The sequence below is a fragment of the Staurois parvus genome, unplaced genomic scaffold (assembly GCF_062004578.1).
Source record: "Staurois parvus isolate SC_StPar_1 unplaced genomic scaffold, SC_StPar_1.0 ptg000053l, whole genome shotgun sequence".
In the NCBI taxonomy this organism is placed as follows: domain Eukaryota; kingdom Metazoa; phylum Chordata; class Amphibia; order Anura; family Ranidae; genus Staurois; species Staurois parvus.
Genome location: NW_028317849.1, coordinates 1,128,380 through 1,154,408, shown reverse-complemented (window position 1 = coordinate 1,154,408; position 26,029 = coordinate 1,128,380). Strand labels below are relative to the sequence as shown.

The window sequence follows — 26,029 nt, the reverse complement described above, 5'->3', positions numbered from 1 at the left end:
TCTCTCAGTTTTTCTCCATCACTGAGCTCATGGGACCCCAGCACTGATGGAGAGGGGAAGGGGAGGTTCAAATTAGGTTGCTGTGCAGGTAGCTGACATCCTCCTTATCAACTGATGATGTCATTTGTTGTCAAGATGCCGGTGCATAGTAGGTCGTAATAGTGCACAATGAAAACCTGTGGCTTGCTCCATCTGCTGGCTTGTATACAAGTTTTGGGCAATTTTTAGACATCTTGCCAAGGCACCCCTGAACAAACCTCAAGGCACCCTGGTTGAGAAAGGCTGGTTCAACTTGCTGTTCCCCACGGGGCCGTTTGGCCCCGCCCCTCCACTGAACTCCCCATGAGGAGATGTAACCACAGCAGTGGACTGCAGACAATGGACTGCAGACACAGTACAGGGGATGACCAGAGACTGCGGACACAGCACAGGAGATGACCAGAGACTGCGGACATAGTACAGGAGATGACCAGAGACTGCGGACATAGTACAGGAGATGACCAGAGACTGCAGACAGTGCAGGGAATGACCAGAGACTGCGGACACAGTACAGGAGATGACCAGAGACTGCAGACACAGTACAGGAGATGACCAGAGACTGCAGACACAGTACAGGAGATGACCAGAGACTGCGGACACAGTACAGGAGATGACCAGAGACTGCGGACACAGTACAGGAGATGACCAGAGACTGCGGACACAGTACAGGAGATGACCAGAGACTGCGGACACAGTACAGGAGATGACCAGAGACTGCGGACACAGTACAGGAGATGACCAGAGACTGCGGACACAGTACAGGAGATGACCAGAGACTGCGGACACAGTACAGGAGATGACCAGAGACTGCGGACATAGTACAGGAGATGACCAGAGACTGCAGACAGTGCAGGGAATGACCAGAGACTGCGGACACAGTACAGGAGATGACCAGAGACTGCGGACATAGTACAGGAGATGACCAGAGACTGCGGACACAGTACAGGAGATGAGCAGAGACTGCGGACACAGTACAGGAGATGACCAGAGACTGCGGACACAGTACAGGAGATGACCAGAGACTGCGGACACAGTACAGGAGATGACCAGAGACTGCGGACACAGTACAGGAGATGACCAGAGACTGCGGACACAGTACAGGAGATGACCAGAGACTGCGGACATAGTACAGGAGATGACCAGAGACTGCAGACAGTGCAGGGAATGACCAGAGACTGCGGACACAGTACAGGAGATGAGCAGAGACTGCGGACACAGTACAGGAGATGACCAGAGACTGCAGACAGTGCAGGGAATGACCAGAGACTGCGGACATAGTACAGGGGATGACCAGAGACTGCGGACACAGTACAGGAGATGACCAGAGACTGCGGACACAGTGCAGGGGATGACCAGAGACTGCGGACCCAGTGCAGGGGATGACCAGAGACTGCGGACACAGTGCAGGGGATGACCAGAGACTGCAGACAGTACAGGGGATGACCAGAGACTGCAGACAGTGCAGGGAATGACCAGAGACTGCAGACAGTGCAGGGAATGACCAGAGACTGCGGACACAGTGCAGGGAATGACCAGAGACTGCGGACACAGTGCAGGGAATGACCAGAGACTGCTGACCTTTGGGGAGGGAGGGGGAGCGGGTACCTGAATTTGACAGGTACCCGCTCCCACTTCCGTGGAGATGTCCTTCCTTCCTTCTTCCCGGGCCGGCTTCTGTGACAGCTGGGTGCCCACTGCGCATGCGGGAGAAGCGCTGCGCTTTGTGAATGGCCCGGCGCCTTCTGGGACCGGTCATGTGTCCCAGAAGACACCGGATCATTCACAAAGCGCAGCACATGCGCAGTGGGCACCCGGCTGTCACAGAAACCAGCGCGGGAAGACCGTGCAGCGCTGGAGCGAGGAACAGGTAAGGCCCTGCAGGAGAGAACAGCTGAGCGGTCGGCCCGGTATTCTGACATGGTGGCGGCAGAAATACCGGACCGGCCGCTTTATATTCGCTCCATAAGACGCACTGACATTTTCCCCCCTTTTTTTGGGGGAAAAAAGTGCGTCTTATGGAGCGAAAAATACGGTATATATAATATTTCTTTATTTTTAATATACTGGTGGCAATATCAAAACTATATGGACTTAAAAGCTGAAAACCAGTGAAGGGGATCAGGCTTTATTACTAGTATAAAATTAGTTTTTCATAAAAGAATGTTAGGGTGTTGAATTTTCTGCCATGGGGTTTGAGCAAGGACCATTTTATGGCTATTTAGGCATACCTCCCAACTTTTGAACCTCAGAATGAGTGACACTTGAGGGAGGAAGTGACCTGTGGTATGCGTAGCACGCCATGGCAATATGGGTGTGGCAAAATGATGGTGGGAGGTGCTTAAGGGGCGTGGTTAAACAAACCTAGGCTTCCTTGTACCTATAAAATATGCTTTGATTGCTGTGCCACAAGCAAGAGTCTCATGGACACAAACCCCAGCACAATCATTTAAAAAAAGAATAAAAAGCTTCCATTACAAATGGTTTTGCACAAATTGTGGAAGAGTGTGTTACATAAAGCATGGAAGGATTCAGGAATTAATTTCTTACAGAGTGCAGGATTCAGGGATGCGTTACGTGCAGAGTGCAAGGTTCAGGAATGCATTTCATACAGAGTGCAGGATTCAGGAGTGCATTTCATACAGAGTGCAGGATTCAGGAGTGCATTTCATACAGAGTGCAGGATTCAGGAGTGCATTTCATACAGAGTGCAGGATTCAGGAGTGCGTTTCATACAGAGTACAGGATTCAGGAGTGCGTTTCATACAGAGTACAGGATTCAGGGATGCATTGCATACAGGGTGCAGGATTCAGGAGTGCATTTCATACAGAATGCAGGATTCAGGAATGCGTTACGTACAGAGTGAAAGGTTCAGAAGTTAGTTAAACCGCAAAGACACCAATTAAACATACGCTTACGCTCTAAAATCTTGATTAACAACATACATAAGCCGAGGCAAGAATGCAGGCATCAGATGGATAATAAATGAGTGCAACCTAGCAGGACCTGCAGCAGTGTGAATATCTAGCACAGCCAGGGATTGGTGAACAAGCTGGCGGGGGTACGGCAGCTGTCAAGTCCAACCTATGATGTTGGGAAGGGGCAGGAACAATATGCATTTCAGGAGCTCTGCCCCCTTTTAAACAACCCGTTCATAGGGAAACAGCCGGCATTACAGTGCCAACAAGGAAAAAGTGGAAAAAAGTAGTGGGAAAACATAGTTCCAGTTGGTGTATAATACAGGTTTATTATACACCGCTGCAGGTGCACATGCAGTAGTTCCAATTGGTCCTGCCAATTGTCACTGTCTTCACTGGCCAGCAATTGATAAATGCCGGCTGTTTGTCTATGCAGTGCTTGCTTGAAAAGGGGGTGGAGCCCCTGAAATGCATATTACCCCGATATCACAGGTTGGAGTTGACAGCTGCATGCTCTCTCTCATTGTGGCTGCAAGCCCCACTGGCCTGCCCGCCAATCCCTGGCTGTGCTAAATGTTCACACTGTTCACACTGCTGCAGGTCTTGCTCAGCTGGAAGTTATCATATAAAGAATAGATATAGTAATGTGGGGCAAAACCCCCGCACACCGGGACCATGGGACAAAGGTGAAAATGTGGGAAAGTCCAACCTGATCCAGGAATGTTGGGAGGTATAATTTAGGTACCTTTGACTAGAAAATGCAGTGGTGACTTCCAGCTTTCTCCCATAGATATGTTTAGTCTTTCTCCTAACTCAGATGCTTAAATACATTTGCAGTTGTATACTGCAACTCCATAATGTGCCCATACCTTCTCCCATGTTGAATGCCCTCCTCTAAATTCCTATTATATACATAGCATATTTCTCTGCTTCTTTTGTCCACCTTGTACTAGATTAAAAAAAAAACAAACTGACAGCTGGCGGCAGTCCAGGAGCGCCGACTTTTGGAGCTTCATTCTCTCCTGGCCTCTGCGGATGCACGTTGGAAGTCATCTACATCCGCGGCCCATAAACATGCTCGGGACGCTCTGGCGGCAGAGTTGGACCTACTTGCCTCTTCAGAGGCAGAACGGGCCCTGCTTTGGACCAAACACAAATTTTATTCCTGTGCTAATAAGCCGGGCCCGATGCTGGCTAGGAAACTTAATTCTGTGTGGAAACCCCATAAACCGATCTGACTGCGACTTCCCACAGGTGGCTGTACTTCTAATCCCCAGCAGATTGTTTCCTGTTTCTCAGACTTCCTTTCGCGCCTCTACGCTAAACCAGATCCCTTCCCTGTGGCTCAAGCAGAGGCATTCTTTCAAGATCTCCGACTTCCTGGGTTATCCGAGGCAGCTCAGGTGGCCCTCAACGCCGGTGTCACCGTACCGGAAGTGCTCCAAGCTATCAAATCTTTACGTTCCATCGCGGCCCCAGGTCCCAACGGCTTCTCCGGTCCCTATTATAAGAAATTTTCGGCCCTGTTGGCGCCCTTTTTGGCTGACTATTTTAATGAGTTACGACGGGGCTCCTTGCCCTCTCCATACGCATTTAGAGCACATATCTCCATGATTCCTAAGACGACTGATGATGTACAGGAACCGCAAGCCTTCTGGCCCATTTCTCTTCTTAATGAAGACCTGAAGATATTGGGCAAGATCTTTAGTTTTCGCATCAATAAATATTTGCGTAGCCTGGTCCACAGGGACCAAGTAGGGTGATAACATTCGTAAGGTGGTCCATCTTATACATTTTCTGCAACAGTCCTTACTGTCCTTAGACATATATAAAGCCGTTGATTCTCTATCCTGGGAATATCTGCGGTTTGTGCTGTCTCGTTAGGGTTTTGGGAATTCTATTCTTTCTTGGATTCAAGCCTTGTATTCTTCTCCTTCGGCCTCCGTTAAATACGCTGGGTATTTCTCGGATCCCTTTCCTATTGGGCGAGGGACAAGACAGGGTTGCCCCCTGTCCCCGGCGCTCTTAGTCCTGGCGCTTGATCCACTGGCTTTAGCGCTCCGGACCGATTGCAATGTATCGGGTGTTCCATACGCGGAACAGGAGTTCAAGCTGAATCTTTTTACAGACGATGCTCTCTTGACTCTTACTAATCCCTTGACGACGCTTCCTAATTTGCAACAAGTTCTTGAGCGCTTCTCCTTGATTTCGGGTCTCCGTATTAACTTGGAAAAGACTGTCGCTCTCAATATTACTTTGGCTTCAGATTTGGTTTCGTGCCTACAATCCCACTTCCCTTACAAATGGGCTTCCTCTTCTCTTGAATACTTAGGCATTCGCTTGACCCCCACCTATGACTCCCTGTTTGCTGCAAATTATTATCCATTGCTTAGCACTCTATCTTCTCTTATGCATTCTTGGCAATTTCCACACCTGTCTTGGATAGGACGGGTTAATTCGGTGAAAATGACCATCTTGCCGAAATTGTTATATTATTTTCGCACCCTCCCAGTGCGGGTTCCCCCTCATTTTCTTCAGTTGCTTCAGGCAAAGTTTATGCGTTTTATCTGGGCCGATAAGCACCCCAGAGTCTCCAGAAATACGCTCTTTGCTCATAGACTCCAGGGTGGTCTTGGGGTGCCTAATGTAAATAAGTATTATCAGGCGAGCCAGATTGCCCCGCTGTCTATGTTGCACGCTTCCTCTGATGTTCCTCTCTGGGTCCTGCTGGAACTACCTAATTGTGCCCCTATCGCAACGTCGACACTTCTATGGCTTCCCCCTGCCCTGCGTTCTATGGCACTGAGTCCAATGTTGCTCCATGGCTTACAAGTCTGGGACTCGGTACGTTACTCCAGTGTCCTGACATCACCTTTTCTGCCTTTGCTCCCAATTATTAACAACCCTCTTTTCCCACCGGGTTAAGATCACCCAAGGGCGTTTTCTTGGTGGGTGACTAATGTTTTTTTGCAGGTGCGACACTTTTTGATTTTTCGGTCCTTCCCCACCTGGAATTCTCTTCGGGAGTCCCGGGATGTCCCCCCAGCGGAATTAGTTCGATACCTTCAATTGCGGCACTGGCTGCTCTCGCTGCAGGACACTTCTGCTTTCCCGTACCAGAAATCTGCCTTTGAACAGCTTTGCCAGCAGCGTCCAGGCGCCCCGGGCCTTATATCCCTTCTTTATGCAGCTCTGAACAGACGCTCATCACATACTTCTCTTTCATATGTTGTTCAGTGGGAGCGCGACCTGGGAGTGGCTGTGGATCCGGAGGACTGGAATAAGGCCTGGTCACTCATAGCTAAATGCTCATTTAATACGACCATGCTGGAGGCAGCCTATAAGGTATTGTTTTGTTGGTATTGGGTTCCGGCTCATTTGGCCCAGGCTAACCCTGCCTGTAGTGATTGATGCTTTCGGGGTTGTGGCCATTGTGGAGATGTATTGCATATCTGGTGGTCATGCCCGAGACTGTTTCGTTTTTGGTCTCGTGTGTTTGGCCTCCTTTTCACCTTGTTCCATCCCTCTATACGCCGGGATGCTCGGTATGCCTTGCTTCATTGCCCCATACCTCTTGGCTCACAAGCAGATTTTGGCTTCCTATTTGTTTTTATCGGCTACTAGAACAATTGCTCAGGCCTGGAAGAGTCCGTTTGTCCCTCTTCAGGGGGTTCCAGATCGTATGATCACTGTGATGCTCAACGAACAGATGTCGAGTATCTGCAACGACTCCCAACGTAAATCTTTGAAAATATGGGAGCCGTGGTTGCAGTATGCCTTTTCCATGCTCCCCCCGGCTAGTCTGGGGATGTAATGGCATTCGGTATTGGCGATCTTGGACCCCTGCTCTTTGTTTGTTTTTTTTGTTTTGTTTTTTTTTCCTTTCTCTGTTGGTTTTTGGTGTGACAGTAGACAGCTGCCTTTAGTTGTTAGAGTCAGAGTTACATTGATAGCCCCTGCGTGGGCATACCTTTTGCCCTGTTGGCGTTAGAGCACTGTTTTTTCTATTTTGCATTTTTTATCTGTGCTATTGATAGCCCCTGCGTGGGCGTGTTTTGTTACCTCTGTTTTATACTGTTTAAAAATTAATAAAAACCATTGAAATATAAAAAAACAAACTGGAGAAAGAAGAGTTTTTATTGTTTATGAGCTGGGCAATATTGCACCAATTGTTCACACAGTTGGCCATATTGTACTGCAGGCTTCTATCCATACACATGAAATGACAAATACAGGGGTGTATTTACCACAACGCAAACAAGGCATTTGCCTAGGGCGGCATTTTTCAGGGGGACCTGGTGGGTTCCGAGAGATGCTGTGGGTTTCATGACGGTGTATGCACAGCCTGACTCTCATTCCTGGGAATGTCCGGAGCTGTGAATGTGAGTGTCTTTCTCTCTCTCACCATAGGGTATGGTGACTGCTGTATGGGGGCAGTGGTAGTGGAAGGCTAGGGTGGAGGGCAGGGGTGTTCTTGGTCAATGTCAGCCACTTTCTGCGGTGGGGGGCGCCAATTTTTGTGTTGCCTAGGGCAGCACAAAACCTAAATACACCACTGGACAAATATACACATTTTCCATCAATAAATGTGCACCCACTGGGGTAAACTCACTCATTGTTGGTTACAGTGATAAGAAGTAAGTGGAAACCTCTCATTTGGGGCTAACGCTTTCCCAATACATTGAAAGGTGTTTTTTCTCTCAGTGGCCCCCCTTGGAGGTATTTCTACTAATTTTCTGCCCTGGTTTCCACACAAGATGTGGAGATCTCCCCAATAGGTTTATAGGCAGATGTAAAAACCTATTTATACAAAATTTCTGTGCTCAATAGTCTCCTCAAGTCCTTTTAACAGTCCATATGTAAGTAATAGTAATAGTCTTCTTATGCTCTCACCAGATGCTTGATGTAATACAGCCTTGTATGTTATCTCCAACTCTTCATTCTCTTTGTCTCATCTGCTGCATACACTCCCAAATTACACCAAAAAAAACAAACAAAAAACATATAGTGTAGTACGTTCAACACTTCTATAAATATACAATAAACTACGGTGCTCTCATCAAAAATGAAAAAATGTGCCAAAAATCCATCACCACGTATTATCACAAACGATATGCCTTCTTTACTATGTACTCTTTCTCTCAATAAAAAAATTCTTCACCTCAATGTTTTTCTATATATGTATGTCTCCTCACAACATATTAGTATCCTCTTCTTCCAAGATTTTGCTCCCCAAAACGGAAAAAAACGTAGATAGTGTAATATGCCTTTAACATTCACCAACTCGCCTTTGAAGTGCCACTCACATGAAATAAATAATCATATCACCATATGTGCAAGTTCCAATCATCATCTGTACTCCGCACCGTTCCCTTTAGGTCATGCACCTTACCTAACTGTGGTTATAAACACACATATCTAATATATCCAAAAGATTCTCCGTTCTCTGATATCTTCCAAAATCTTCCAAGTGTTCCACCTCCCCTCAAGCTCCCGACATATGTAATTAGAACATAGGGACCAGCAGTATGCCTATAAACCTGCATTGGTTGTGAGGACACTGAGAGACAGCCCACTGCCAGAGTGTAGGGGAATAGAAGAGAACACAATCTGCTGGAGAAGCAGAGGATTGGGTAAGAAAAACTGCTTCCTGCAGCCCTCTAGACCTAAAAAAGCATTGGACCCTTGCAGTGGGTTTTATTTAATAAATAACGCATGTAATAAATGTGTGTTTTGGAAAAGGAACATGAATTCTATGGGCCAGTTATTGCTGTTATCAGTATATATATATATATATATATATATACTGTGTTAATAAATGTATTACCTGCTAGCTCTTCTGTTCTAGCTGAAGCAGTCACTGATTTATTAGATCTGGGACTCTCTTTTTCTTTTTCTTCATCTTGATGACTCTCTGGTCTGCTGGTCATCCCATTGTCTGTATGCCTCTTTGGCTTGGCTAGCTGCACAATGCGTGGACTAGCAGATGTTCTCTTAGCTCCTTCAGTTATCTGCAACAAACATGGAATCACCATTGGTTGCACATGATTATTCTAAATTCACAATATAACATGTAAGCATGGTTGGATTTCCTATTATGCCTATAGCCAGCAGAGGCAAAGAGGCAGATTTTCACTATATTGATCACATATTAGTTTTCACCATTAGTTAGAATAGTCATTTTATGTAAGATTATTTACACATTATCACAATATGTTAATCCCTTCGTGACCACATAACACATACATATATGTGTATCCAAGAAGTAGGCTTTATTCCTGTGTGCCGCATGTATGTATTCCTCTGTTTGTGCTGGAATCACACTCAATTACGTGCTCCCAATGCTGAGACCAAGGTGTCAGTGACAGCTCTGAGTCTCATACTACTGATTGGGAACTGGAAGAACAGGTTTCAATCACATGATCGCTGTGATAGCCTGCCATTGGCTATCACAGTTATTATTAATTCTGTAGCACACCCCTATATAGTTTCTCCTCTACAATGAGGAGAAACAACAGACTTTGCCTCTAGCAAGGGGGCTTAATCTACATCAGTGAATGTTAGTGGCAGTTAGTGTTAATGTCAGTTAGTGTCAGTGTTATTGTCAGTGTCAGTTAGTGTCAGTGGCAGGGCTAGTTTCAGTTAGTGGCAGTGTTAGGGTTGGTGTATTTTAGGTAACAAAAAAAGATTTTACATGTGGTGCCAGTGCAAGTGTTAGTGTCTATGTGTTTAGGTAGGCTAAAAAAAACCCAAAAAACAAAATGTGTATTATTGTGTCTCGGCTCTACTATGGGTACAAAGAGCGCACACATATCAAAATTGTCAGGAGTAGGAGAATTAATTTAGCATTTTTATGGTGGTAGGTCAAGGTAATGGCAAAAAATATACTGCTAAATGTAAAAAAAAAATTACACTTACCAGGACATTTTGGGCCAGTTTTCCTTTAATAATACCACAAAATCAGGAGATATCCATTAACATTTACCACCAAATGAAAGCCAAAAAACAAGGTATAATTCACCTGGATACACAAAGTAGTTGTGATGATATGTACACTTATGCTAACAAATGTCAAAGTTGCAAAATTGGATTTGGGGGTTAAGGGTTGTTTGACTCTGGTTGTGTAGGGGGGAAGACCTGGAAAACAAGGAAATGTCCTGAATAAATGATATAATCCTGGCAGAGGAATATTACATATGAAGCCAAAAGTTGTGAACCTACAGTATCTGGTGACAGAAATCCAGCCCTGTATATAGGGGTCGCAAAGCTAAAAACACCAGGATAAGGATCCTTGTTTTTAAAAATGACAGTTATTTTCAGGTTACAGCTGACAGATTTAAAATGTACAGTCACAACTCAAAATAAAGATACTTAATCTGGTGCTAAAACTTTGTGAATTGAGCCAATATTTCTTAAAAGTCCTAGTAGACCATGCACTTACAATACTGTAAACAGATCGGTCTTTCATCCAGTACTGATTAACACTCCTAGGCTCTGCAAGTTTCTCCACTCGTGGGGAAGGGACAGCCTGCAGTGCACTGGAACTAACAGGCCATATAGGAGATGGTCTGTAAAATAAAATACAAAAAGAGTATCAGTTTGTTTCCAGAGTTCTTTCCCTAGCAGCATGCCCATCCACTATTCTATGCATGCAAGGCAAACTTCTTATATGGAGTAAAAGATGAAATCTTATCTCTGCAACTGGGAAATATTGAATGCACACATATTTTCCAACAATCTCTCAGTCTCCTGCTCAGTAATACTATGCCACAATCTCTCCTTTTGTATGGCTATCTATAGCAATTTTACACATTGACAATGAGTTACCAAAATAGTTGGGAAGCTTCAATAATAAATTAGAGGTGTGCTCATTTTAAATATCCACAGCTAACACAGGAACTTGCTTTTCACATGACTAATGCACCATAGATAGGCTTGTCCACTCCTACTTCCACCATTACCTATCCATACCACTCCACACCCCCTTAACCAACTAAACTTTACAAAAAACATGACACCATTTGGAGTAAATGGCCAACATGGCCTTTTATTAACAACTTCACATTTTAGCATACATCAACCGTTCCTTAACGGAAACCAAAGAATTGTTGTTGGTCTTCAAAGGCACCCACAAACGATCCAAAATGCACCTGCGGACAACCCTATACACTAGGCCTCCAGCCGCAACCAACCAGCTTGGAGACAACCATACCGTCCGCAGTGCAGCACCACCACCTTCCAGTTAAACCTTGGTTAACTGGGAATATCCACCAGGCCCCCCATACCACGGATGGGGTCCCACACCATTGTTTTACCTTCCAAGATGAGAACCGCCTCCAAAGACCAACAACTGCCACAGCACGCTGGGTAAGCCCTTACCCATGCGTGCCACGCCACAAACGAACCGCCCGTAGTATGCCATCCTGCAGCTCCAGGGACCACAAATCCGTGCCCACCACATTCAAATGCACTCCATCACTGCGAAGATACCGCCAAGTATCCACCTCCAACTCCACATGCCGGACCACCAACCCTCCATTGCGACTAAAAAAGCGCCCCACCTCCCGGTTGACCTTAATCCTGGCCTTGTTGAGCCGCTCCACTGACCGCGCCAAGCGCCAAGAAGTGCGGGCGACCATGTCAGACCACACCATCACCATCCCCGGAAACTCCCGCCGCAACTGAAGAAAATCCAGCTTGACATTGCGAACCAGCTCCCGCATGGACCTACCCCCCAAATCATTGCCACCCGCGTGAATCACCAACACATCCGGTGGTCTATCCAGCCGCGCAAAACGCCGCACCTCGGGCATGACACGACTCCACAACATGCCCGGCACAGCTAACCAGCGGACACAAACCTCCCTTCTATCCAACCCCAGCTGCCTGCCATTGGGCCGAACATCAGCCCGCCTGGCCCCCCAAAACACATACAAGTGACCCAGGATCCACACCAGGCACACCTCTCCACCTGAAAGAAAAGAAACAATACCGCCAGAACAATACAGCACAGGGACAGAACAGCAACTACCACCCACAACCCAAACAAACAAAACACAGGACCGCCCACTAATCCCGCAACAAATGCGGCCGAATGTACAGGCGAAATCTCTGGGAATCCCACCTACCAATGCGCTTCACCACATCATCCGACAGCCCCCACCTGGCCGCGTCCGTAGCAGCCCCGATCCGAAACGAGTGCGAAGCATACAAAGACGCATCTAATCCAGCAGCCGTCAAACACCGGCGAAAAACTGCCACAAATTGAAAACGCGTTAAAGGGGATCCATCAATGTGCCTGAAAAAGGACCCCCGCCCCCCAGGGCGACGGGACAAAAATTCCCGAACCGCCTGAACCGGGCACACCAGTGACCCCGGAAGAGCGAAAAAACGCACCTTCGCACCCCTGCCCAATTGATCCGTCTTAGACCGACGGACAAGCACCTCCACCCATTCACCGGAGCACACAACCTCCTCCCCCAACAACCCCCCAAGAACCGACTTGGACGGACTAACGAGCTCCCCAATCCGCAACGCCCCAAAAAAGGCCACCGCAAAGGCAGCCCGAAATAAAACCACCTCAAAATCCGAAGAACACACAGTCCGCAAATGCTCAAACAAAGACCCCAACAACTCGAACGACACCGGACGACGAGAATCCCTACAACGATGAGCCCTCCGATAACCCCGAAGAGCCTGTCGAACCCAAAAATCTTTAGTGAAATCCCGACACCCTTGTAACTTAAAGAAAAACGCCAATCCCGCCAGTCGGCGATCCACCGCGGACGCCGACACCCCCCGCTCCAAACTCTGCGCCAAGAAGTACAACACTGCCACACGCACCTCCGGCCCCCAGGGATCAATAGCGGCCAATCGCAACAGATCCATCCACTCCCGCCAGACCGTAGAGTAAGCGGACCAAGTCACCTCACTCACCGACCGCCGGATCCAGCCCGCAACGACTCCAAGGCAATCTCCCACAGCCAGTCGGGACAAGGAACCCCGTGTTGCTCCGCCGCCGGCGCCAACTCTCGGAATTTGTCCCACTGAAAACGAGACAAAGCGTCAGCTAAGGTGTTGTCAACCCCAGGGAGATGTACCGCATGGAGAAAAACATTCAGCTGCAAGCAACGCAACACTAAGTGGCGAAGCAGGGCCACCACCGGTCGGGAAGAAGCCGAGACCCTATTGATGACCTGAACCACCCCCAAATTGTCACAGTGAAAACGCACCTTTTGATTCCGAAAATTCTCCCCCCAAACCTCAACTGCCAAAACCACTGGAAAAAGTTCCAACAGCGCTAAGTTACTGAGAAAACCTGCCTCCCGCCAGGAAGCCGGCCACGAGGCCGCACTCCACCGACCCCGGAAAAAGGCCCCGTATCCCGCAGAAGCCGCCGCGTCCGTGAACAGTTCCAAGTCAAAATTACTAACCGGGCCAGACATCCAAAGTGCCCGCCCGTTGAAAGAATCCAAAAAGGTGTGCCACAACTGCAAATCCTCCCGATGCTCCCGAGTCAGCCGAATGAAATGAAAAGGGGAGGCAATTCCCGCCGTCGCCGCCGCCAGCCGGCGGCAGAACACCAGACCCATCGGCAGGATCCGACAAGCGAAATTAAGTTTTCCCAACAATGACTGCAAGGGCCGCAGCTGAATTTTTCGCTTCCCCTGAACCGCGCGAATTTCACCCTGAAGGGCCAACAGCTTCTCTGCAGGCAGCCGGCACTCCATTGCGCCAGAATCCAAAACGATGCCCAAGAAAGTCATCACCGAAGCCGGACCCTCTGTCTTATCAGCCGCCAAAGGAATCCCGAAACGTTCAGCAACGTGCTGCAACGTAGCGAGCAAGACCGCGCACACCCCGGAAGCCGACGGACCCACGCAAAGAAAATCATCCAAATAATGGATGACCGAATTCACCCCCGAAACATCCCGAACCACCCACTCCACAAACTAACTGAACTTTTCAAACAACGCACCAGAGATAGAACACCCCATGGGCAAACGTAAAACGCGCCCTGCCAACGGCAACCCAAAAAACTAAAACTGTCCGGATGAACCGGCAACAGCCGGAACGCCGACTCAATGTCGGACTTCGCCATGAGTGCACCGCACCCATACCGACGAACCAAGAACACTGCCGCATCAAAGGACGTGTAAGACACCGAACACGACTCCGGATCTATAGCGTCATTCACCGACCCCCCCTTAGGGAAGGACAGGTGGTGAATTAACCGAAACACATTCGGCTCTTTCTTAGGCACAACCCCCAAGGGAGAAACTACCAGATCCGCAAACGGAGCACAAGGAAACGGACCACCCATACGACCTAACCCCACTTCCTTCCGCAACTTAGCCAAAACCACCTCAGCATGCTGCAAGGCCGATCGTAAATTCCGAGCTAAGGGGGGGACCAAAGTCAAAGTACAGGGGATGCGAAAACCCTCCGAAAAACCTGCCGCCAGCAGGACCGCCGCAGCCCGATCAGGATATCTATTTAAGAAAGGCCCCATCCTTTCCACCCGCACCGGCGTCGTCCCTCTTACCCGCAGGCTCTCCGGGAGGGCCTCTACCCCGCCTGAAACAGCGCGAGAAAGGGTGGGATCCACCGCACCCGGAACACTCGTGCCTAAACCGGCAGGACCCTCCAAAACGACAAGTGCCCTCCTGGAACTGCCAGCAGAAACCCCTACGCTTGGCGGCCGATTGTCCCGGGGAAAACGAACCACCGGCCCCGCCCTGAAAAAACGGACCAGGGGCCCTCGGCGGTGCCATGAGCCGCATCCAGAGGCCAATGTCCTTATGGTCCCAACGCAACGACGGGCGAACAGCTCTCCGCTGCCTAAACTGGTCATCATACCGAAGCCACGCAGACCCGCCGTAAACCCTGTGAGCCTCACTAATGGCGTCCAGGTAACAGAACAACGCCGAGCAATGCTCCGGAGCTTTCTCCCCAATGACACTGGCCATGATTGCGAAAGCCTGCAACCAATTCGCAAAAGTACGGGGGATAAGCCGAAAACGCCGCCGCTCCGCATCCTCCCGTCTACCGTCATCAACCCGGGACCCATCGAACGGAAACGCTCCAAAGGCAAGAGTGTGAATATGTCCACATACTCCCCTTTCCAAATTTGTTCCCGTACGTCCGACTGCAAATGCGCACCCAAGGGGCCCTCAAAACACACATGCACTTCCCCCTTCGCAGAGTCCACCACGCCGACAGGTCCGGACACCCCCGAACCCTCCCCCAAAACCGCGGAAGGAACCGCAGAGCCCAGAACCCCAGACTCCGCGGTAACCAACCCAGTCCCAGAACTAAGCGGAGAAGAGACCCCCAGGCCCCGCACCACCCCTCTGTCCTGTCCAGGAACCGCGAGCCCGTCCCCACCGGCCGGCGGGAGCCACGCAGAAGCAGGCCCAGGGGTCCCAACACCGACCCACTCCAGCCGCCGCAACAAGTCCCGCAAACCGGAAATCACCTCCCCGAGACCCCCACCTAAACCGGACAGGGGAACGCCGCCAACGAACGCCGCCGAGGCCGCACCCACCGGGGCGGCCTGACCGCCCCCCAGCAGATCCCGCAACGCAGAAGAAAGGGAGACAGACACAGGAACAGATAACTCACCAGGCTGCCCAGGAGATGCTCCATCGATGAAGAGCGGCGAGCCGTCGCCCCCGCATCGGGTTCCAACAGCTCGCCCTCCGACCTCTCGTCCACTGCTCGACGTCCGGATGGCCTCCCGGTCCCATGAGCCACGGGTCCCACAGGGTTGTGCCGCTCCTGACTCCGCCTCTGGGCACCAGCCACGCCAGTCGCCGTCCCTGGGCTCCGTCCTGCAGCACTCCCAGCTGCACTCCGCCCAGCGCTGCACCTCTTCCTCCGTCTTCCCGGAGCCCCAGCTCCCGACTGTCCAGGAGGCCCACCAGCCGCATCAGGGGACAGCCCGGCAGCCGCAGCCGAACGTCTCCCACGCCGAGCTCCCTCCCTGACAGACACCCTGTCAGCGGAGGAGCCGGTACCTGCGCTTCCTCTGCCTCCTCTTCGCCGTGCGGGCGGGGGGGAGGGGCTACCTCGCGAAACCCTGCCCGCCGAGCTCACTCTGCGTCCTCCTCGCTGTGCGGGTGGATGGAGGGGCCACTTAGCGAAACCCCGCCCGCCGAGCTCCGCCATCGCTGGGGATTCCTCCCGGCACCTCCGCTAGCAGAGGCAAGTGAGCGCCCTGCCAGTAGGGCCGGAGGGTCCCGAGGGGGGCTCCCATTGCGGCGCTGAGCTCCAACAGGGGGTGGGGCCGGACTGAAGCGCTCCGGAGGCCTAGACCTCCGAGCACGTGGGCGCACCCGTCCCCCTGCAGCTGGTGACAAGCCCCGGTCTCCCAACAGCTCAGAGACCCGGCCCTGCAACCAGCCCGTACCTTTTTCTTCCGCTGCCACCCGCAGCTGTGCCAAAAGGTCCTCCATGCTGCACAAGTCTGATAGGGGGAAAAAAAAATAACAGGACCCAGCTCACATGAAGCTCCGGTCCTTGCACCAAGCTCTGGTCCTTGCCACGTCCAGCTCCACTGACGCCCCTTCCGCAGAACCCCCCACCCTAAGGTACCACAGACCCCTCCTACACTCCACATCTATATACTATAATTCCCCAATCAATTCCCCACCCCCTGGAGCTAAATTTAACCCTTTCCGTTCCCTACACCACTCTGGGCCTAGTCATGTATGCCCTGCGCTATTTCCATTCTTCCCTATTCGCTACGGGCATTTCTTGATTGAGTAACTGAAGTAAATCCTCTTTCAATTTTATGAGTGACGATTCCCAACTCCTTTAGTAAATTAGCCACACTGTCTTCAATTTATTATCCAGCTCCCACAGCTGTTCATATTACCTGTCTTCTATATACATATTGCTCATTGTTTTATGCTTCGCCAGCTCCTCCTGTCTTGCTGTCAGACCTGTTGAACACAGTTAGCAAAAGGAGATTGGCATGTTGTCTTTTAAAGGAAATACATATTTACAGCTTTGTTAGTCATCACTTCTGTCAACACATCTGCTGTGTACAGGCTGCTGCCCAAATCTTCCAATATATTTAATTTAGACAAAAAATGTAGGTTTAAGCAGAAAAACATCAGTGTGCATACTGCATGTATACCTGTTGATGTTGTACAAGACTTCTTGCCTGGGGTCAGAGCTATATTTACTATAATGACACATGCGGGCCAGTGCTTAGGTCAACAGGGTTAGAAAAGGCAAACGGTGGTAATTTTTTTCTTGTTTTATTTCACTCGTCTCACTCATCTTACCATTTCTGGCTAAATTCAGGAAAAGGGGGTGCAGGGGATTTTTAAAGGTGTTCGAACACTCACTATAGTTCAGAAATGTGATAGTAACTCTCCTCTTTCTTGTTTGTTGGTCTGTACAGTTACACTACATAAAGCAGTGAGTATAAATCAGACATAAATCTAGCATTATTGCAACTAGCATTATAAAAGGTCAGTGAGTATAAATCAGACATAAATCTAGCATTATTGCAACTAGCATTATAAAAGGTGATGATGGAAGCTTGTACAAAGGTGCCATTATCATGCTGGTATGTCTAGGTTATTATTATTATTATACAGGATTTATATAGCGTCAACAGTTTGCTCAGCGCTTTACAATATAAAGGGAGACAATACAGTAACAATACAGTTCAATACAAGAGGGATTTGAGGGCCCTGCTCCTCAGAGCTTACAATCTAGGATAGCGTAATATGTAACTAAAGCTAGGGCCACACTACACCATAGACATAACATTTAAAGCAGAGCTAAACTTACCTCTCCTTCAATGGTCCTTTCCAACACGTACTGGTCTTTGGCCATCGTCATTGCCTGGCCTGGGATGATGTCATTACTCCGGTGAGCTGCGGAGCGGCAATGACACATCATTGGAGTATAAAAAGAACGTGGTTCAGAGTTTGGCTAGAGATGAGTTTGCAGGATGCCCAAGCTTAGCTCCATTTTAATGTCCGTGAACTTGTGCTTTGCTAAGTGAACAGCCTCTATTACTTTAGCAAGTCAGCCTCAATGTGTTTATGTTATGTATCTAGCCATATGGACCTACAATAAAACCCCATTATATACTATTTTTTCTGCATGTGCAGAGGGATGTAAGTAGGTTAGGGATAGAGGATAACAAAACACTTGACTTACCACAAACAGAAGACATTTTTGGTTTGTCCTGCCAATAAACTGATGGCCTGGAAGCAAAAATGAACATATATTCTAGTATATATTTAAAACAGTTAAATATAGAAAGACATATAAAAGTATATATATTCCTAAAAGAAATATATATGTTGCTGACTTGCTCTGAGAAAAGAAATGGACATAATGGAGTTTATTTACTAAAGTTGGAGTGCAAAATCATGCTCACTTCTGCATCGAAACCTATCATTTTCCAGGTTGTAATGCCAAAGCTTCATTGAACAAGCTGAGGTTAGAAGTTGATTGGTTTCTATGCAGAAGTGAGCCTGATTTTGCACTCTCCAGCTTTAGTAAATAAAAACCATTAGGTCACAAACATCATTCTGCCAATTTTAGGGCACAATTGATTTGAGATGTACCTACTCTGTCTTAATACTCTGATGTCCATTCTAAAACCTTCATCTTTTGTTGGGGCTGTCATTACTGTAGGTATTAAGCTGTGATTAGGATCATTAGCTTGTTAAAATAGCAATGGTCCCTCTTTCACTGATTATGAGACCTTGACTATCAAGACAGGTACCCGCTCCCATTTCCGCTGCAATCTCCTAGGCAATCGGAAGCAGAAGTTGTCCTCCCCCCCTCCCTGTAGTCTTCTGGGATACGTGACAGGTCCCAGAAGACTATGGGACCATTCACAAAGCGCGGTGCTTCTCACGCATGTGCCTTGGGCACCCGGCTGTGATGCCACAAGCTGTCACAGATGGATGCCCACACTAAAGATGCCGGCGCCAGGGAGAGAAGACGGCTGGTGAAACCAGCGGTGGTGAGGACACCGCTGGACCGCGGGACAGGTAAGTGGCTTTATTTTAAGAGTCAGCGGCTACAGTTTTTGTAGCTGCTGACTTTTATTTTTTTTTTCAGCTGGAACTCTGCTTTAATTTGGCCTAACACCCATTTGCTTGACAATTCACAAAAATATTCCCTACAGTGCAGAAGTTTCCCTCGTAATTTTTCCTCTGCTGGCTGAATGTTCTTCTTCGTCTTATTATTATTATTATTATTAATAGCCTATAGTGTTTGGCTGTTTTCTCTTTTGATAAATGTTAACTCTCATCGTAAAATGTTCTTATAGTTATTTTTCCCTTAGAATCTAATTTTAGGGAATTTTACATTTGCACAATGAAAGGCAACAAGGAATCTAATACCCACAGATTACAAACATTACTAGCATTATTCATTACTCTTGCACAAATGTTGAGAAATTTGCAAACCAATTTTTTTGTATAAATAGACCCCATTCTTTTCCATCAAGCGTAGCATAGGCTTGCTGTTACTGGCGAATCGAAATTGTCCAGTAGTTTGCAGAGACTGTCTCTGTTCTCATTGCAAAACTGTACTGACACTGCCAATTTCTACCAAGTCCTCATTAAGAATTAAGAGGCCACAGATAATACAGCAGTATAAAATTGGCCAGCAGCAGGATATTTTTGAGGGAGAATTGACTAAAATGTACTAGAGACCCAGAGTCCAGCAAGCGTTTTGCTACAAGAACTAATAGACTGAATATAATACAGCAGTATGAAATTGGCCAGCTGCATGGAATTTTTAATAAGCAAGGCTAAGGCCAAAATTTACTAGAGACAAAGAGCACAGGCTGGGGCTTTACTACAAGCATTAGTAACTTTTAGAGGAAATAACAGTGCAAAATGGAGGAGCAATAGGACAGATTTAAATCAGGGATAAGAAGCTTAACTGAGGTATGCCTAACTTATTTTATCTATGGAGTTAGAAGTGTGTCGTGAATGTGAGTGAAATATGTTTGCTGGTTTAGTTGCACAATGTTCTTGCACTTTTTTGTTACTTTGAAATGATGTAGTGGCATACTGCGAACATAAGGCAGCTCCAAGAGCAGATGGTACAACCACATGAAAGAAAAGCACATTTTAAAGAGAAGCCTTGTAACATAAAATCTATATACACTATAGATGGAGTAGCATTTAAAAGCCACTAACTTCAAATCAACCATAAAATAAAATAAAAGACGAAAAGCCCCATACAAAAAAAAAGGCCAGCAAAGGAGTACATTGACTAAAGAGCTAGCAATGAGAAATACAGTTTGGTTTCCTGAGTGGTCATAATCTCACACTATGCAGTGTGTTAGCTTTCCTTAGAGCAGCTTCTAATACACTAACACTATGGATGTTCTGTGCCCCCCCCTTCATAGTGAGGGGACTGGCTTATTCAAAAGTACCCTTATTAGCCCTTTCTAAGCCTGCTTGCCTTGCAGATAAACTTTTTGGGCCCAGTGGCGGAACTACCAGGGTCGCAGAGGTCGCATTTGCGACTGGGCTCTAGTGTTCCGCCAAAGTGGGGGGCCCCAAGCAGTCTGTAAATTTAGGGCCCGGTGGTTGCAGCTGTGCCGAGTATCTGTGACACTCTCACAGACACAGCCCAGCCACCCCCCCCCTCTCCTCACAGATGCCCCTGTTCCCCCTGTGTCTGTTCGACCCACCTACACACCGGTCCCCAGCATACAGCTGTGCCTGAGAGAAAGGGGTGTATGGGTGGGAAATATGAAAAACAGCAGCCAGCAGCTATAGATTTCTGGCTGTAGGATTGATGCTTCTGCCTGAGCTACCAACCTCAGCCCTTGGGTGAGTGAACACTTGCACTTGCGACCAGGCCCTGGCATTCTGCCCCCCCTGGGGTTTCCCAGCCTCCTCTTGCTGTCCTGTCCCTGCTATTGACAGCACTGGTCTGGCATCTCTGTCTCCATTGCAGCAGCAGCAGCAGCAGCAGCAGCGCATTAGGGCCCAATGCTGGTTATATCATGGGGCTGAGGGGTGCATGTGTGTAAGGGCCCACACTATTGGTTGTAGACAGCTGAGCCCCCTGCCGGTCACCTAGCAGGGGTGACAGTGCATAGCCTTCTCTGTTGACATGCTGATCGGGATGAGATACAGGCGATGCCAGTCATAAAATCTAGTATTCTAAATTTTTTTCGGCCCTGCAAGTCATTGGTACATGCTTTTATTCTCATGCGAATGAGAGATATTGATGTATTACAAACAGGGTGGTTGCCAGCAAGAGGTTCTACAGTTTAGTAGAAAAAAATAAAATATTTCAGCTCTCACAAAAGTCAGGAACTCACAGACAGTAAGAAGAACCAAGTACAGGAGGGCAACAGGCTTTATTCACAAAGCTTTAACACAAGGATCTTTATTTTTAGTCAAATGGCTGTAATTTTTAAATGCCATTGACTTCAGCTTAAAATAGCTAGACGTTTTAAAAATAATTTTTAGGTATGCTTAATTTGTCAACTGAGCCTAATGTGTCTGTACATTTAAACGAAAAAAAAAAGGTTTGGGAGCCTTTTGTAAGGTCTGACAGCTTTCCGATGCTTACGGAATTTGAGTATTTTATGGTTCATAGGTCACACATGGTCACGGAATGCCTTCAGTATGAAAAATGATATAACACATGCTGCAGCTTAGTCCTTATGTTTCCATTCAGAAAGAAATTCAAAGGTCAAATCAAGATGTATCATCTGTCTATTACAGTTTGATATTGTATGGCAGAGCAGTAAAATAACTAACCTTATCAACAGTAATTATTAACTAATACCTATTGATTTGTTGCATTATGCCTTACTGATTTATGTCTAAATTTCCTGTCTTTGTGAATGTTCCACAAAAAAAAAAAAAAAAGCTTTAATTTTTTTAAACAGGAACAAACTAAATTTGAGCACTTCCTACTGGGTCTATAAAAATAAAGGAAAACTATAGGCAATGCATGCTAATTTCATTGTTTGTTATTTTGCTACATATCCATACTGTATGAAATTTTTCATTAAGAGATAAGTGTAAGCCCTTTATTTTTGTAGTAACTTTATGTAGTAACAAAATATACTTAAAGCAGTAATAAACCCCAAACCAAAAATGTAATATATTGCAGGCTACTAATCCTTAGATGTGATGGCTGCATTAGTTTTCCTCTTTTTTTTTGTAAGAAGACAATGACTTTCCTAAATCCTGTCTCTATGAAGTACTGACACGGACTGAGTGAACATGGAAGAAACAGGAAGGGCCTAGCTAGAACTGAACTAACTAGCACTAAACAGGACAGAAGAACAGAGGAGGATACCAAATGACATAAGTAAATATGTTGTAGTGGCTCTAAACAGCCACTAGGCATCAGTATACTAGAGAATAATAATAACCTGATGCAGTTCAATACAACAACAGAAAAAAATAGCGGATGATTCAAACCACTAGCATCACTTTGGTGGACGTGGTATACTTGGATTTTGCAAAAGCATTTGACACAGTTAATGTGTACGGTAAAGTCTACGGGCTTGGAAAAATCCATATGTAAATGGATAGAAAACTGGCTAAAAGATCGTATTCAGAGAGTAGTGGTTAATGATTCATACTCTGAATGGTCTAGGGTCATCAGTGGTGTACCCCAAGGTCCATTGTTGGGACCCTTAATTTTTAATATATTTATAATAATATAGGGTCTGAGATTAAAAATCCCATTTCCGTCTTTGCAGATGACACCAAGCTGTGCAGTGGAATAACGTCCTTACAGGATGTCTTCAACTTACAAGCCGACCTCAATGCACTGTTTAATTGGGCAATTATGTGGCAAATGAGGTTTAATGTTGATAAATGTAAGGTTATGCACTTGGGGGCTAAGAATATGCATGCATCATACATACTGGGGGGGGGGTACAACTGGGGGAATCAATGGTGGAGAAGGATCTGGGTATTCTGGTAGATCACAGGCTTAATAATGACATGCAATGCCAAGCTGCAATTTCTAAAGCGAGCAAAATCCTCTGTTGTATTAAAAGAGGTATAGACTCCAGAGAGAGATATCATTTTACCCTTGTACAAATTATTAGTAACACCTCATCTGGAATATGTAGTTCAGTTTTGGGCACCAAGTCACAAAAAGAACATTGGGGAACTGGAGAAAGTACAGACAAGGGCAACCAAACTGATAAGAGGCATGGAGGAGATCAGCTATGAGGAAAGATTAGAGGAACTGAATTTATTCTCTCTTGAGAAGAGGAGATTAAGGGGGGATATGATCAACATGTATAAACTCATCAGTGGTTCATATAGTGAACTCGGTGTAGAGCTATTCACCCTGAGGTCATCACAGAGGACAAGGGGGCACTCTTTACGTCTGGGTGAAAATAAATTTAATCTCCAAACACGGAAAGGTTTCTTCACAGTGAGAGCTGTGAAAATGTGGAATAGACACCCTCAAGAGTTGGTTCTGGCCAGCTCAGTGGATTGCTTCAAAAAAGGCCTGGATTGTTTCTTAGGTACACAGAATATAACTGGATATTAACATCTATAGGTAAAGTTGATCCAGGGAATATCCGATTGCCTCTCGGGGGATCAGGAGGAATTTTTTTCCCAGCAGGAGCAAATTGCATCATGCTTTGCTGGGTTTTTTTGCCTTACTCTGAATCAACTGTGGGTATAGGATTATAACTATTTTTTTTTCTATGGTTGAACTAGATGGACTTTTGTCTTTTTTCAGCCAGATTAACTATGTAACTATGTAACTATGTAACTTTAACCGCTTAAGGTCCGCCCTATAGCAGTAATACTGCTACAGGGCAAAATCTCTGCACAAAATCATGTATATAATCATAATTCGTGCTCCCACCGTGATCGCGGGCCGGGGGCTCGTGCACCCACCAACCTGGCAGTACAGGTATTCGGTGCCCAAGAGATCAATCAACAGATTCAGGACAGTGATGTTTGGCCTGGATCTGCTGATTGATCCCTGCTCTATCACACATCATCCTGTACCTGTGTTTACATTTACACAAGTACAAGAAATGATGCAATCTTCTCTCCCTGGGCACATTCTGTCCCAGAGAGAGAAGAAAGCAGATCCACGTGCGTCAAAGCACTACACTGAGACAGTAAAATCACAGCTAAGTCATGTTTAACCCCCTGATCTCCCCCAGTTAGCCCCTTCACTGCCCTGTCACCAGTGTCATTAGTACAGTGTACAGATTTTTTTCACTGGTCACTGTATTAGTGTCACTGGCAACTTCAGATAGCATTAGAGTCAGTTAGCGTCCCTCTCAAGTTGCTGGCCACTATATCAGTCATCACATTTAACCCCTTGATTGCCAGGAACACGCTTACATGCACAATAAACCTCCATTGGTAGTGCTAGCATAGTATCTGAACGGATCAATATCTTTGATCAGATCAGCACTATAACAGCGTTCATATTAGTATAGTGTCCCCAAAAACACAGCGTTAGCGGGATCAGCCCCGGCACCTGCTAGCACCTATGCTTAACCCCCCCTTCTCAGTATCAGTAGGTTACTGTCACTTGATACATTAAATACAAAACCGCAGTGTTTGCAGAATCAGGCCTGACCTCTGTTAGCACTTACAGGTAAATGTTTTTGCAGTCCCTGACAGCCAGACACTCTTTTTCCCGTGCGTCACACTAAGTACCTATAAATTTAGTGGCCAAAATGTCAATGGAAAGGTACTCTAGTGAAGAGGCCTACAGGATTCTGAACATGTCAGATGAGAGCAAACGGGAAGCCTCACTGACAGAATCAGGCTCAGAGTACGGACTTGTAGACAGCAGCGGCACCCTGACAGATAGCTCAGATGATAGAGAAGAGGTCCCTGCTAAGGTAAGGCGTACCCAACCCCGTTCACAGGTTGCTGAGGTGGTACTCATGATGATTCTCATATGCAGCAGAGTGCCAGTACTAATGCCACTCTACCTTTTGGTGAACTGGCAAACAACAGCAGCCTAGTACGTCCTGGTCTTATACATACTAGCACTGCAGTGTCACTTGGTAATGTGGAGAGTCCCAAAAGTACAGTACAAGCTGGTGCAGTGGCGAGCACAAGTGTTGTCCCGCAGCCACCAAGAATTTGAACACAGGCCCATAGAGCCCATAGTGTCCTCCTGAATGTGCTTCCAAATCCTGATTGGCAGCCCACAAATTCTGCAGCTTCCGTACTTCCGCCATTCAATGCCCAACCTGGAATTCAGGTGGAAACAGCAAATTTAACTACCCTTGATTTTTTTGGAGCTGTTTTTTACAGAAGATCTGAATGCATTGATTGTGGATTAAAGCAATTTATATATACAACAGTTTATTGCCGCCAACCCAAATTCAAACCTTGCCAGACCATTCACATGGAAACCCATTACGGTTTCCGAATTTAAAGTTTTTTGGGCCTAATCCTCAACATGGGTATTACTAAAAAAATGAATTGCGGTTGTATTGGTCCACAGATCCGATTCATCATATGCCCGTGTTCTCTGCTCCCATGGCCAGGCATAGATATAAGAATATAATATGATTTATGCATTTCTTTGTCAGAAATTTTTATTGAAACGCTGTTCAGTACAAACAGCTTATCACCCGCACAGGGGTTCCATGTAATAAACAACCAAGAAAGTGAACAGGCGATGATCATAACATTTTAAAACTTTATAAGCAATACAATGTCGCCTAGAGACCAAGGTTCTATTGCGGATTCCATGGTTTGGGAGCGATGCCCGAGAGGTACTAGCAGCCAGATAATGGCATTTCATTTAACCTGAGGATAGAGGTAGAGGGTAAGCTAGAAAAAGAGGGAAAGGAAAGGAAATCAGACAGCCAGAAATTAAGGAGGAGGAAGGAAGTTTTTTTCCCGCAAGCCTGAGTTACCGCTAAGAGTCCCCAAACCCAGTGGGGATAGATTGGGAAACTCGTATGTCCACTAAGTATGCCAGATCTTCAAGAATTTAGCATGAGTATCATCAACAATACTGGTTATTTTTCATGTAACATCAGGGTGGTCAAGGTGGGCTTGACCTTATAGAAAGGGACGGAGAGTGATCTCCAAGC

General features: G+C 46.9%; 1 protein-coding gene across 4 annotated transcripts in view; it reads right to left on the bottom strand.

The window, feature by feature from the left end:
* Nucleotides 1-26,029, bottom strand: part of LOC149470061 (uncharacterized) — a 66,554-nt gene that overhangs the window by 24,147 nt on the left and 16,378 nt on the right. For 3 of the 4 annotated variants that reach the window (XM_089667046.1, XM_089667038.1, XM_089667052.1), the window contains 4 exons: nt 18,139-18,185; nt 16,835-16,901; nt 10,397-10,523; nt 8,783-8,966 (listed from right to left, as the gene is read on the bottom strand). In XM_089667046.1, the coding sequence (XP_089523172.1) occupies nt 8,783-8,966; nt 10,397-10,523; nt 16,835-16,901; nt 18,139-18,185 (425 nt within the window). Of the gene's footprint in view, nt 1-8,782; nt 8,967-10,396; nt 10,524-12,891; nt 15,257-16,834; nt 16,902-18,138; nt 18,186-26,029 lie in introns of those variants that run through there. The other variant, XM_089667031.1, reaches the window with a different exon arrangement.